This window comes from Chelonia mydas, chromosome 7 (assembly GCF_015237465.2).
Source record: "Chelonia mydas isolate rCheMyd1 chromosome 7, rCheMyd1.pri.v2, whole genome shotgun sequence".
Taxonomy (NCBI): domain Eukaryota; kingdom Metazoa; phylum Chordata; order Testudines; family Cheloniidae; genus Chelonia; species Chelonia mydas.
In genome coordinates, this window is record NC_057853.1 from 76,421,623 (window position 1) to 76,435,191 (window position 13,569).

The 13,569-nt window shown below is 39.0% G+C and overlaps 1 protein-coding gene across 5 annotated transcripts in view; it reads right to left on the minus strand.

Moving 5' to 3' along the window:
• Window positions 1–711: 711 nt before the first annotated feature.
• The window catches only part of RTKN2 (rhotekin 2), a 67,140-nt gene continuing 54,282 nt past the window's right edge, over window positions 712–13,569 (minus strand). For 4 of the 5 annotated variants that reach the window (XM_037905406.2, XM_037905405.2, XM_037905407.2 and 1 more), the window contains 2 exons: window positions 13,007–13,114; window positions 9,476–10,095 (listed from right to left, as the gene is read on the minus strand). In XM_037905406.2, the coding sequence (XP_037761334.1) occupies window positions 9,530–10,095; window positions 13,007–13,114 (674 nt within the window). In that variant the 3' untranslated portion in view covers window positions 9,476–9,529. Of the gene's footprint in view, window positions 2,310–9,475; window positions 10,096–13,006; window positions 13,115–13,569 lie in introns of those variants that run through there. The other variant, XM_043551811.1, reaches the window with a different exon arrangement.

Sequence of the window (13,569 nt, forward strand, 5' to 3'; positions counted from 1 at the left end):
TTTCTTTTTACAATGGAATTGTCAGTTTTAGAGCCAGCTGTGTGCAGGGGATAGAAGACAGATGCTAGGCCCTGAGGGCTAGAGCTGGGACAGCTGTGTGCTGAGGGGAGCGGGAAGGAGCCAGCTGTGCAGGGCAGGTGGGGGACAGATGCTGGGCACTGAGAGCCTAGAGCCAGCTGTGTGCTGGAGGGAGGGGGCAGGAGGCAGCTGTGTGTAGGGGAGGTGAGCGGTGGAGAGGTGCTATGGATGCTGCCGAGAACAGGCGTGAGTGTTGTCTGCTCTGCAGCATGGCGAGGGAGCCTGGTGCCCCGCTGCCAAGTGCCCTATCTGCCCTCAGGAAGCTTGGTGGTGGTTTTTCTGAGCCCAGATCTGTGTGAGGAGGGGAGAATTTGGTGGCGAGTCTCAACAGCAGCCAGCCTGCAGCCTCTGCCCTGCACCCTAGGGAGGAGTCAGGTGTCTCCAGGCAGAAATCTGGGGGTTGGTCCCACCCACGCACCACCTCTGCCCTTTGCCCTGGGGAGGAGTCAGGTGTCTCCAGAAGGAAATCTTGGGGGTATGACCCTGTATGCCCCACCCACCCTCTGATCGGCGATTCTGGAAATGAAGTCATTTTGGAAAAAAATATGGCAATTTCTGGAAAACACCGGTTCTTCATATATGAGAGAGAGAGAGAGAGAGAGAATGAGAATGATGGGCTTTTTTCTCCATTAATTCAAATCACTCAGACATTTTAATTTTAAAATATTTACCTCCTTGTAACAGTTTTACATTTCTTTTATAATTGGACAAAAAGTACACCCTATTTGCATAGTGCCCTTTGCTTTAAATTAGCAGAGCTCCAAGCAGGGTTTCATTTAGTGAACAGAACTCTAATTTTTTACTTTCCATCCAAGAAAACAATTTAACAGTTTTAATAAAGACAGTGATTCACTAATAAAGCCACCAAACAAGTCTCGGAGGCCAGGTTCAGAAGCATACTTATTCTAAATCTTTGTTTGCTCAGTGTTATTTACAGGATACCCTCAGAATAAAGAAAGCAGTACGACATAATGGGAAATATAGCACTAGCACATGCCTGTACAAACAAGATGAATGTCAGGTTATAATGTCCAAATACAGTTTATAAATATCTACATAATGTATATACCAGGGTATTAGCAATTAATATTAGCTAGTCAAGTGGATATTTTTATCATCTCTTCTGATTACTAGATTGAGGTCAAGATGCTTACTATTGTTAGTGCTAGCCTAGACAGATGCACTCAGACTACACATTCTGTTCTGTCTGCTAAGAGGTAGTTAAACATAAGTTAGTTCTTCGATTTTACAAAAGCCATGAGCCACATTCTTTATAATCCTAAAACTAAATAATATAGTCCAGTTTAAAGAAAATTAGAACACAGAATCCTTTTATTGCAGACATGTTTTTATCTTGGATGTACCGTTCTAGTTGCAAACAATCCACATTTTAGCAGCAAACAATTCAGATCCTTCTCCAACATTTCACAATACATTAATTTTCAAATCTGTATTTTTCTATAAAAGCATCTTACATTAGATTATAAATCAAATGAATACTAAAGCAGTAATTCCAAATATGTTCAATCAAAATAAAATACCTATTCAGTATTAAAACAATTAGCGTAGATGAAATTAAATCACAATACAAGTAAACATGTTAAGCTAACATCTAAGATACAATTGCAAAAATTAGCTCCACCTACATACAAAAACCACATAGAATAGTTAGGACATTCTGTACAGTACAAGAGATTACTACCATATTAATCTTCTCATAGCCAGTGGTTCAAGCATCACAGTAAAGAAACACTTTTACTAAATTTCTACAAAATGAAAGGTTGTGCCATCATTGACATCTAAATTGTAGTTCACAGTATATAGGACTTGTGTACTATTTCTAGCACCCGTGTCCTCAAGGTCTCAATCACACAATTTTTAAAAATTGCATTAACATAAAATTGTATCAGGTTGTTCTTTAACCCTAGATTGGGATGAATTGATTAATTTTTAAGGCCTGGTCTACACCTTGCTATGTCACTCAGGGCTATGAAAAATCTTAAGTCCTGAGCACCATAATTAGGTTGACCTAACCCCCTGGTGTAGACATGGCTAGATGGATGGATGAATTCTTCTGTTGACCTAGGGTACTGCCTCCAGGAGAAGTGGATTACCTACAATGATGGAAAAACCCCTTCTGTTGATATAGGAAGTGTCTGTGCTATCGTACTGCAGCTGTGCCACTGTAGCACTCATCGCGTAGACATAGCCTAAGCATGAAGTTAAAGTTCCTGAAAAAAAAAAATACTTAGAGCTGAGACAATACAAATATGATTAAGTGACAAATGAGATGCATAAACTCACCCATTGCTCTTTTCATTGTGCTACGTTCAAAATGTTTTAGCAATATATTAAAACACAAAGGTTCAAGTATTTTCAAATGAGTTGTATTGTTTTCTAGGTAGTAGAATCCACTTAATAGGTAACCTGATAGATGGCACCCCGCTCAACAGCCCCAAAATAAATAAAGGTAATGAATTTCAACGACTGTGGATAAGCTGCATGCCTGGTGCTGTCTAGTAAACCTAGTCACCCCTTTTGTGGGGCTTTATTTATTTCATGTTGCTTTACTGTTCAGTTATGGATGCTAATCAAATAAGACTTGCATTTTTTTAATGCTTCCTACACTGCTTACCTTTAGTTCAAGGAATGAAATAAAAGCAAATATCAGGAGTCTCATAACTGACAAGATAAATTAACTGGCATAGTCCTCAGAGTACCAGGAAATGCCAATTAAGAGAATTCCACTATATTCATTCAGATATCAGACAACTTAAGTAACACTATCCCTCTGCTACATGCTTTACTCCTCAACAAACAACTTGGAAGATAGAGGTAAACAAGAAAGCAGATTACAATTGTTCCAGCCCAGAATACTACTGTTATAAAAACTTCAGCATGTATTTTGTATCATATATTCACAGCTTGGGAAATAAACTGATGAGAAATCTGAAACAGTACCTTACCAAACTTCAGTAAAATGCTGAAATTAAACATACAATATAATTGCATTTTTAAAGGACCATTGGAGCATTTGAGGTGGACAACATATTAAAAACAAAAAGCAATAAAAGTAAACAAACATTCATGTTACAATTCTAACCAATCAAGACATTTAAAGTGAAACTCAGAAAAAGCAAGGGGGAAGAAAGAGGAAGGTCAGATTTCTAGCAAGTGTATGATAAAGAGAAATTTGCAGCTTTTTCGGTATTGGTAACCAAGTATGTAACCATCCATAATGTAGAAGAATAAACAAACATTTCCTCTACATATCTAGATTTTTAACTATAGGAAAGTTGCAAAAACTTTGTTTCAGGTGTATTACTGAAATGTTTGTTCTCTTTTATGGACAAAACTTAATAACTAAGCTCCCCAAAACATTGTTTAAAGTTATTTTCCCTCCCCTCATCGCTGTTCTCTGCACCAAAAGTTTTGTTTACACTTTATTCCCTAGCAATGGCTTTATTTCTAAGGTCAAAGTGTACCATCAAAATGAAGAAAAAAGCACCTGCAAAGAAGAGACTGGATTTGGGACATTGGGCACACATGGCAGGACTTGACTCCTTAAAGAGACTATGGATTCCTCATATGGGGGAGAGGGAGAAACAACTTTGGGCATGCGTGGTGTACAGTCAGAGCACTGAAAACTTATGAGGAAAATGTGACTAAAGTTAGCTGCTGGTGAAATAAATACCTATGCATTTTTTTAAGAACTTCTCCATCTTTCTTCCTTTTTCCACACCACTTTTGTGATAAGCAGGTCATTCTGACCCACCAGTGAGTCATTGATAACAAGAAGAGTCTGCCTCCGTAAGAATGAAGAAAAATCGGTTTGGTAAAAATAGTCTGAATAGGAGTAATGAGATTGCATAGTTGTTATTACTGCAACCTGATGGGAGGATTCACAGATTGGAATGCTAGCTCAACTTAACCCTGTAATGTCGACCTGCCCTAAGTTTCACGACTCCAGCTACGTGAATAATGTAGCTACAGTCGATGTAGCTTAGGTCGACTTATTGCACTGTCTACACTAGACCCGCTAAAATCGACCCCTGGTGGATCGATCACCGCAGCGTCGATCCACTGTAAGCGTAGACATACCCTTAGTTATTGGCTAAATCTATATTGGAAAGATGGTGAGGGTTGGTGCTCTACACCAAAGATAACATTTCCTGTTTTGGAATTGCCAACATGGAAGCAAAGGCTCTTGAATGCTTATACATCAATGTTTTCATTCATAAAGCACAAGATTACTCATGAGGGAAGCTATAGGCCATCAAATCAGACTAGAAAACAGGATGTAAGCATTTACAACCTGAAGAAAAAAAAATGACCTTACCATGGGGGATTACAACCTGGGGGAATAAATGCTGGAGGACTCATGCTGCCAGTACTAAAGTGACCTTGGAGTTTACCAATTATATGCTAATTTCTTTAAAAAATATTGGACCTTATTCTGACAGATAAAGATGAATTGATCACTGAAATAAAAAGCAGTGTTTGCGTAAGTGCAAGTGAACAAAATTGATTGAGAAGAAGGTCAAAAGTAGTCTGAAAAAATACTGAACACTTTACTACAGTGGTTTCCAAACTTGTTCAGCCGCTTGTGCGGGGAAAGCCCCTGGCGGGCCATGCCGGTTTGTTTACCTGCCGCGTCTGCAGGTTCGGCCGATCAAGGCTCCCAGTGGCCGCGGTTCGCTGCTCCAGGCCAATAGGGGGTGCTGGAAGCAGCGCAGGCCAAGGGACGTACTGGTCACCGCTTCCATTGGCCTGGAGCATCGAACTGCGGCCACTGAGAACCGTGATTGGCCGAACCTGCGGATGCGGCAGGTAAACAAACCAGTGTGGCCCACCAGGGGCTTTCCCTGCACAAGTGGCGGAACAAGTTTGGGAACCACTGCTTTATTAGATGCCCAAATTGCTACAATTCCTGTCTGTCTGTCTCTCACACATACACAGTTTACTTAATTAAAAAACCGTGATTTAAAGGGGATGTGAAAGCAGCAATAAAAAAGTCAATATATAATAGGAAGGAAATAGAAGTTGATGGCTATAAATACAAGTTAAACTGTCGGCAATTGACAAGACAAGCTAAAAGTATGAATAAAAAAAATCTATGGCAACAGACTTAAGGGCAATGAAAATAATTTTTTTTTAAAGAAATCAGAAAAAGATTCTAACAATGACAAAAATCCATTAATAGAGATGATAAAATTACCAATGATGCAAAAACATTATTTTTGTACTGTGTTTGGAAAGGATATTATGTGATATCAATTCATAATCAATGTTGAAACCCTTTCTATTCCAACAGTAGCTAAAGACGACGTTAATCATCTGCAAAAGTTGAATACTTTTGAAACGGGTAATCCAGATAACTTGTACCCATGAATTTTACAAGAAGTGTCTGAGGAGCTCTCTGGACCAATTAATTTAATATTTAATACATCTTGGAACAGTAGGGAAGTTCCAGAGGTCTGGAAAAAAAACAATGCTGTACCAATCCCAGGCAAAATAAAGGAACAGCTGATACGAGATTCATTTAAAGATGGAAATGTAATTAATGCCAGTCAACATGGTTACATGGAAAACAGTTATTGTCAAATGAGCTTTATACCTACTTTGATATGTAAAGTTTAGCTGATAAAGATTAATGCACTGATATAACATACTTAAGAATTTTGTAAGGTAGATGAATTAGTTGTGCACAATTCTGATTAAAATACTAGTGCTATATAAAATCAATATGGCCTCTAAAATAGATTAAAAACAAGCGGAAAGATCTCAAAATGTAATACTAATAGGGAATCAATGCGAGTGGATGTTTTTAGTAAGATCTCAAGAGGATCAGTTCTTGGCACAACACTATTCAATATTTTTAATTTATGATGTGGCAGAAAATGTAAAATCACTAATGATAAAGTTTGCAGAGGACACAAAGATTGGTGAAGTAGTAAAGAATGAGGCCAGGTCACTTTTACAGAGTAAACTAGACTGTTTTTTCAATTGGACTTAAGAGTGTTTTGGTATAGCCAAATGCAAGGTCTACGAACAAATAATGTAGGTCATAATTGGAGGATGATGGATTGTATTCTTGAAAGAGTGACTCTGAAGACAACTTTGGTCATTGTCAGCTCTCAGTGAAATGCTGTGGCCAAAAGGTAACGTGATCCTTTGGGAATATCAAGTAGAAGTAGGGAGGTAATATTACTCTGCGTAAAGGTTCAGACTCACCCCTGCGGCGCCTCCTGCCGGTAATCATCAGGAATTAGCTTGTCCAGCCCCCGGAGCGCCCTCTGCAGGCCGGTGATCCACCTTACCGCCAGCTCCCATGTCCCCCCCAGGAGCCGGTGCCCCTTTCTCTGGGGGTGCTGCCCCCCTGGCAGTACCCCCACACACTCAGGTTCTGGGTCTCCCCACCCAGGGGAGGCCCCACCTTCTAACCCCACCTCTCCTCAGTCTGGGCTACTGACAGTCCCCACTTAGCCCCTTGTATTGGGGGCAGACTGCAGTGTACGCCACTCATCACAGGCAAGAGGGTTTTGGACCTGCTGCCTCCACCTACCCATGGGCTGTCCCTCTGCAACCCTGCACCTATTTGGCCTATAGTCAGGCCTGCAGACTGAGGCTTTCCAGGCCGGAGCTCCCAGCTCCTCTGGCCCTTCCCCAGCCCTGCTCCAATCTAGGTGTCCTGCTCAGCACCTTGCAGCCAGGCTCTTCTCCCTCTACAGGCAGAGGGAGACTGACAGGGCTCCTGGCTCACCGCCTCTTATAGATAGAGCTGGCCACAACTGCAGCTGCTCCCTTAATCAGCCTGGGCTTTTCCCCACAGTCGCAGCCCTCTCCCAGGGCTGGTCTTAGCCCTGTCAGGGCTGGAGCGGGTAACCACCCTGCTACATTCTGTACATAGTATTTGTAGAATCGCTACCGAAATATTGAGTCCACACTTCAAAAGGAATGTTGAAATATTTGAGAAGCTCAGAGAAGAATGATCAGAAATCAGGAAACATTCCTTGAAATAAGATTAAGATATTCACTTGATAGTGGTCTATAACTAGCTACACAGAAGGAGAAGATTTGATAGTAGAGGGCTCTAAACTAGTAGACTAAAGCACAATAAGATCCAATGGCTGAAAGTTGAAACTAGAAAAATTCAAACAGGAAATAAAGCGCACATTTTAACAGTAATAATTAACCACTGGAATAGCTTGCCAATTGGTGAATTATCCATCACTTGAAGTCTTTAAATAAACACTAGATGTTTTCCTAAAAGATATGCTGTAGTTCAAAATACAGGTACTGAACTCAATGGAAGAACTTCTGGATGAAATTCAATGGCTTGTTATGCAGGAGATCAGAACAAATCATTATGGCCCTTCTGTCCTTAAAAATCTCTGAACTATAACTATTTATTTAGTTTTGGTAGTTTGGTCAAAAAAGGGAAAAACAACATATCCTTCCTTCCAACAGCATTGTTAGATTGAAGCTGAAAGAGCAGCAAATACATCACGGAAAACATTCCATTTAAAAATAGTTCTGTTTGTTTTATTCTCTGTATTTCTGTTCTGCAGTCCAATTAGTTGAGGGTGTCCAATTTCACATAATCGTGTATTTTTTCTTTAGTTTGTCTGCTTCTGCTACTTATTTTCCCACCTTTGTAACATGATGATTTGTTGCTGCAAGAATGATTACAGATGTCAATGTCAGAAAAGAGGATCATGATGAAATGAAGATTGAGCAGGGGCACTCTTAAAAACTTAACGCCCCAATCCTGCAAAAGGATTTGCAAGTGGGAACCTTACTCTCATGCAGAATACATGGACTCTCACAAACTAATAGGTTAGTAAGAATTCCATTTGTAAATCCTTTTACAAGATTACAACCAGAGAGCTTCCACTTCATGCACAAGGACAAAAACAGAACTCATGCCTGAGAAATTTAAAAACTTCTGATCCACAAACTACCCTTTAGAACTAAACCAAGATTTTAAAAAACCTGATTAAAAAAACCTGACTAAGGCATCCAACATAGAGATTTAGCAACTGTTATAAACCAGGCTAATTTATAACTCCATGAGGCATCTAGCACTAAACATTTGTTAGTTAAAAATACTTTCATCTTTGTATGAACTAAGAAGGCAACATCTGAAACAGTAAAGAACGTGTCTGGAAATTAAAAAATCTCTAAATAATTGAGTTTAATATTATTCCAAAATTCTTCCTAGGATTAAAACTATTTCTTTTTAAACACACACTAGCAATTCAGAATGCATCAGGCTCAGTGGAATATTAGATTTGTGTTACTATAATAATACTATCCCTTGCCTTTGAGCTTCAAAGCCAATGGTTTATTTTGAAGGCTTTGCTGCTATACAAATAATTGTATGTAAAATTACTGATAAGATTTTCAGAACACGGATCTGAATTCCAGTGTTTTTGATGGCTGACGAGCAAGCAGTCCTTTGCTTGTGGATAAGGCTCTAGTGTAAAGGAGTCTGCATCTTGTGTGATGCAGTTGTTTCCATGGAGGAAATGTAGTGGCCTGTACTCTGACACCCAGAAAGATGGTAACACGAGGCCTCTCCATACATTGAGGATCACGTGCAGTAGCCCAAGCAAGTCTCCTGCTCACTGTAGTCTCCCATGAAAGTGGTGAACAAACCCAACGGGTTGTTTGACCTAAAATGATTTCACCAACACGTGAGGTCTCAAAGTCAAAGAAAAAAGTGAGGGGGAAAAGAAAAACAAATTATACTAGTAATAAGACTCTGCATTTAAGTTTGTCTACCACCAACTGGCGGAATGGCAGTATTACAGTCTTCTGATATGGAGTGCCTCGTTCCTTATAATGGTCAGAAAAGTAACTGTAAAAATGACATCTTGTGTGCTTTCTGTGTGTAATCAGTCATATATATCAATTTTTAGGTAATAAGATTTAAAAAAAGTTCCATTAGCCTTTCAAAACCAACAGTTAGAAGGAGATGATTCTATTCTGTCTTGAGTGCTATCAGAATTAATGGATAACCTGCATTGGTCAATTCTGACAGTACATGAGCCAGAAAAAATCTCGTAGATCTCAGACTGAGCTGGCAGAGTTGTTCAAAAACTCCTTAATTAATAAATTGAGCACATCTGATATGGAGTCACTGAAACAAACCTTGGAATTACTTTTTAGAGCATGACCGTGCTTTAAGGGTAGCGCAGAAATTTCAAGGTTTAAATATCTTGGAGATGTTCCCTTCTACAAAACACACACACACAGTACCCTTTATACTTTGCTAGAGAAATTCTTTAGATCTTGACAGTGACAAGCAGGGCTGAGATTGCAATACGAAGTATGGGCTTAGATTAAAAATATTTCTAATGGCCAAGTTCTTGTCAAAGACTCAGGTCACTGATAAATGTCAAATGCTGGTAAACTTTATATGTTGGTCACTTTTATAAACTTAATGTTACACCTGTGACTGCAACCATGATCTAGGGTCTAGTATTTCTTTGATGGATTTCTGTCTAGGAGCTGGCAGTGGTTTGGTTTCAGACTCTGTCTCAGTAACTGAAGTGAGAGGATTTTCACTGTCAATTGAGCTGCTTTTCCTGCAAGGAACCAGTTTGCGAGGAGCAGCAATGGGCCTCTGCAACTGATGCATCATGGAAGATAACTTGGCATCAAAAGAAGAAGAGGTCCTATGTGCAATGGCAGGCTTCTTCCACAAGTTTTCCTTGTCCAGCTGATCTGTGCTCATCTGTGTTTTTGAGCTGTTTGGTAGCTTATCAGATGGTGGAAGCGGAGCTCTTCTTTTCTTTCCTTTGCCATCATTAGGACTTACTATCTCACTATTTGCATCTGGAAACACAATATTTTTCTGGACAAGCATTTGGTGAGAACCATCAAATAATGGGGCCCATACAGAAGGTGCAGACTCCTTCTGCTGGCCAATCAGGAACTCTCCATCAGTCTCCTCAATTTTCCTTTGTATGATATCTATTAAACCTTCATGTTTCACTGGAGAATCAATACCTATAATTTTAGAAGAAATTAGATGAACTGATTAAAATGGTTCCTAAATATTTTACTCACCCTGAGTGTGGTTATTAATTGTCTGAATACAAAACTGTGCAAAGTATGTCCCCCAATTCTTAGACTAGCATTAAGACCTACAACAGTCTAGAAATGGAAAAGATTATCATGATTACAGACAGAGGTCTAGAAGCTTTCCACGGTTTCTAGGCCTCATGCACTTAATAGGCTGTGGTCATGGTTTAATTTTTATTTATTTTTGTGAAAAAATAAAAAATGCAATGCGCTACTAGAAACAGACCTAGCTATAATAATGTTCTTGTACACTACTTGAAACATTTCATTTCAGCAAAGGTGTACGGAATCTATGCCCAAAGATCAGTGCGAAAATCCTAAATCTCACATAGTTAAGTGTGAAAAAGTCAAAACTATTAAACATTCTTGTGCTACATCCCCACTCGCCCCCAAAGTACACTTTTACACTCAAGGTTTTTTCTTCAGTAAGTTCTTGAAGATAGCCCAGTCCAATTCCTCTTCCCCCCCCGTAACATAATTTACAGTGCATCAGCCAGAATATATGCATAGTTTGTTGATTTCCCTGTTTGTATGTCAGCATCCCTTGTGCTACCTGTCTCTAAAACATCAATAAGAGCATAAAGATATCACAGTGTGACACTGCACCCCATATTCTTCATAGTGATATTATTATAACATGATTATGGCATAATTATGATGCATTTTGTACAAGATGGGGCATGTAAGGCATCATTGGAAAAGTTATGATTTGCTGAATATGATTATCCTATTTGTATACATGTATCATTTTTGTATCTGAAATAATGAATATTGATTATGTATCTGTATTTTCACATGTCACGCCTGGGTGACACTCACTAGGCAAAATGTTTCCAGTCGAAATAGCTGGTTGTGAAGAGCCTATTGAGGGTAATGGGCCATTAGGAAGAACAATAGGCCTTAGGAGAAGCTTATCCCTCTCCCGGTGAGCCTTCCTGTGAACGTTTCGGCCAATATGAAAGTAATGGCTGCTATGACTCTGCAAGGGCATGTGACCAGCTCACATGACTCTGGACTCCATTTTGGGGGCCTGTATTTTTCCCACAAACTGGGCTAGGAATTGTTTTTGAACCAAAGGGTTCCAGCCATAGCTAAAGCTATATAAGTCAGGGAGCAACATCATCTGTTGTTCTTCACTCCCACACAACTCAACATCTGAGAGAAGCCCAGAAAGAAAAGGACTTGGAATGGGGTCAGGGATCCCAAGCTGCAAAGCAAATGCAGCTTGTTCCTTAAGAATCTGCAAGCCTGCTTGTATCATCAGCCAGGGTGAGAATTTGCTAATTCATATCCTTTCTTTCTAGTATCTTAGGCTTAGTTTGCAGTTTTGTTTATTTACTAGGTAATCTGCTTTGATCTGTTTGCTATTATAATCACATAAAATCTTTTTGAAGTTAATAAACTCGTTTCTATTTTAATCTAAACTAGTGTGCCTTTAAGTGAAGTGTCTGGGGAAAAATCTCAGCTTGGTTAACACAAGTGTGCATATTCCTCTCCACATTGAGGCAGGGGCAGACATATTAATGAGTTTACACTGTACAGATCCCCGTGCAGTGCAAGACTATATAATTTTGGGTTTATACTCCCGGGGTGGGGGGAGGCGCGCTGGCTGGGGTCTGGCTGTTTGTAGTTGGGTGGCTTAGGTAAAGCACTCTCAGGTAGCTCAGTTTGGGAGTGTAGCACCACCTGCTGTTGTGTTGGGTGATAACAGGGCCTGGGTGAGGCTGGCTGTGTCCCCAACCCAGGAAGCAGTGTGGGCAGGGCCAGTACAACTGAGTGGTCAGAGGGGCGCAACAGTTTCTCACGGCTCCCAGACTGCACTCCAGGGTGACAACCCGTCACACACAGATCCTACATAAACAACTTTAATAAATTCTTAAAATTTAGATTGTGGATTTGTATTTATTTATGAATGTCATAATTGGTCAGGAAACACTTAAAATTCCTCAGTGATATCTCTAAATATCTGCAGCAACATGCTACAAAACTTAATGTATACCTTCATGTCTTATGTGATTTAGTGTTTTTCTGCTTTGTATTCATAGCTCAAATATAACTTTTTAGACTGTTAAATTAATGCACTGATGCATTATAACTCAATGACCCACATGTCAATTTGAGCATTTTTGCAATTCAGACAGGAGATCAAGCACCAGGCAGGCAGACATTTAAACTTATCCGTATAAAATGTTTTTCAGCCAATACCACATCAGATCCATTAAAATAGAATGACCTACTTCTAGTCTATAAAAACTATTTCTGTAACATATTTTATTAAAATAATCCCTCTGCATTGTATTTCGCTATGCAAAAATTGATGTCAAAACATTGGTACAGCTCAAATCCATTTTAGAGAGATTTTTTTACAAGTCTATTTTTGAAGCTTGTTGCCAGCAACCAAACAACTTCTAAGCAGATCTTATATAGCTTGGAAAAAACAGGTAATTGAATGCAACTAGTTAAAGGCATTATTGGTCTGTAGTCTGGACTATTTAAAACCATTACATTTTAATCCTCTGGATTTTGAACTATTTCTATGGTGAACGTTTATTTCTAGCAACAGCTCTTTTGTCTAAATGTTTTTAGGGATCCTTAATTACAGCTCATATTGAATTTTTTTTTGTTCAAGGTATGAAAATGTGTTCATTATTTTTGTCCTATTATTAAGAAAAATATTTAATATGAACTCCTTGGTGTGTTTATTATGGTGCTCCATTATATTATCTGACCTTGCCTTTGAAAAATTCAGCATTTTAACACCAAGAGCAGAAGCTATTTGAATAGAGACAACATTGTTTCTGTTACCCTGCAGCTTGAAAAGACAAATCCCACTTACTCATATCATGGTAGACTGAGGTTGCCTCTTTTGTCAAGAACAAAGGTGGTTTCCGTGGTGACATAATCTCAATTTTCATAAATTTTTCACAACAATGTTTCCACTGGCCTGAGAGGGAATAGAGAACAATGATTAGAATGTAAACACTCCACCTTTTAAAGAGTTTTAAGTCATTAAGTTGCATTTGTGAACTACCTATAACAAGCAAATCTGGATAGTATCTATAATGTTGCAACAGTCCTCACTAGATACTGTATGTTCAACTGAAATTTCATCCTAACCCTTAACACAAAGATTATAAGCAGATATTAAACTAAGAGCTCCAATTTAATCAACCCAGCAGTACTATCAGACAGCAAGGCTAAAACCCCATAATTCACACAAAAATCCTCAAATACTAGCCTGTAAGTGTTTACGTCTTCAAATATCAGATAAAACATAACAGTTTAAAGCAAGGAAGCTTCATGCAAGTTATTCATCTGGAAGTATAAGAATCCAGTATACAGCAAACCTAATATTATACCATAGTTATACTTGGAAGTTTTGACTTTAATAATTTTCTT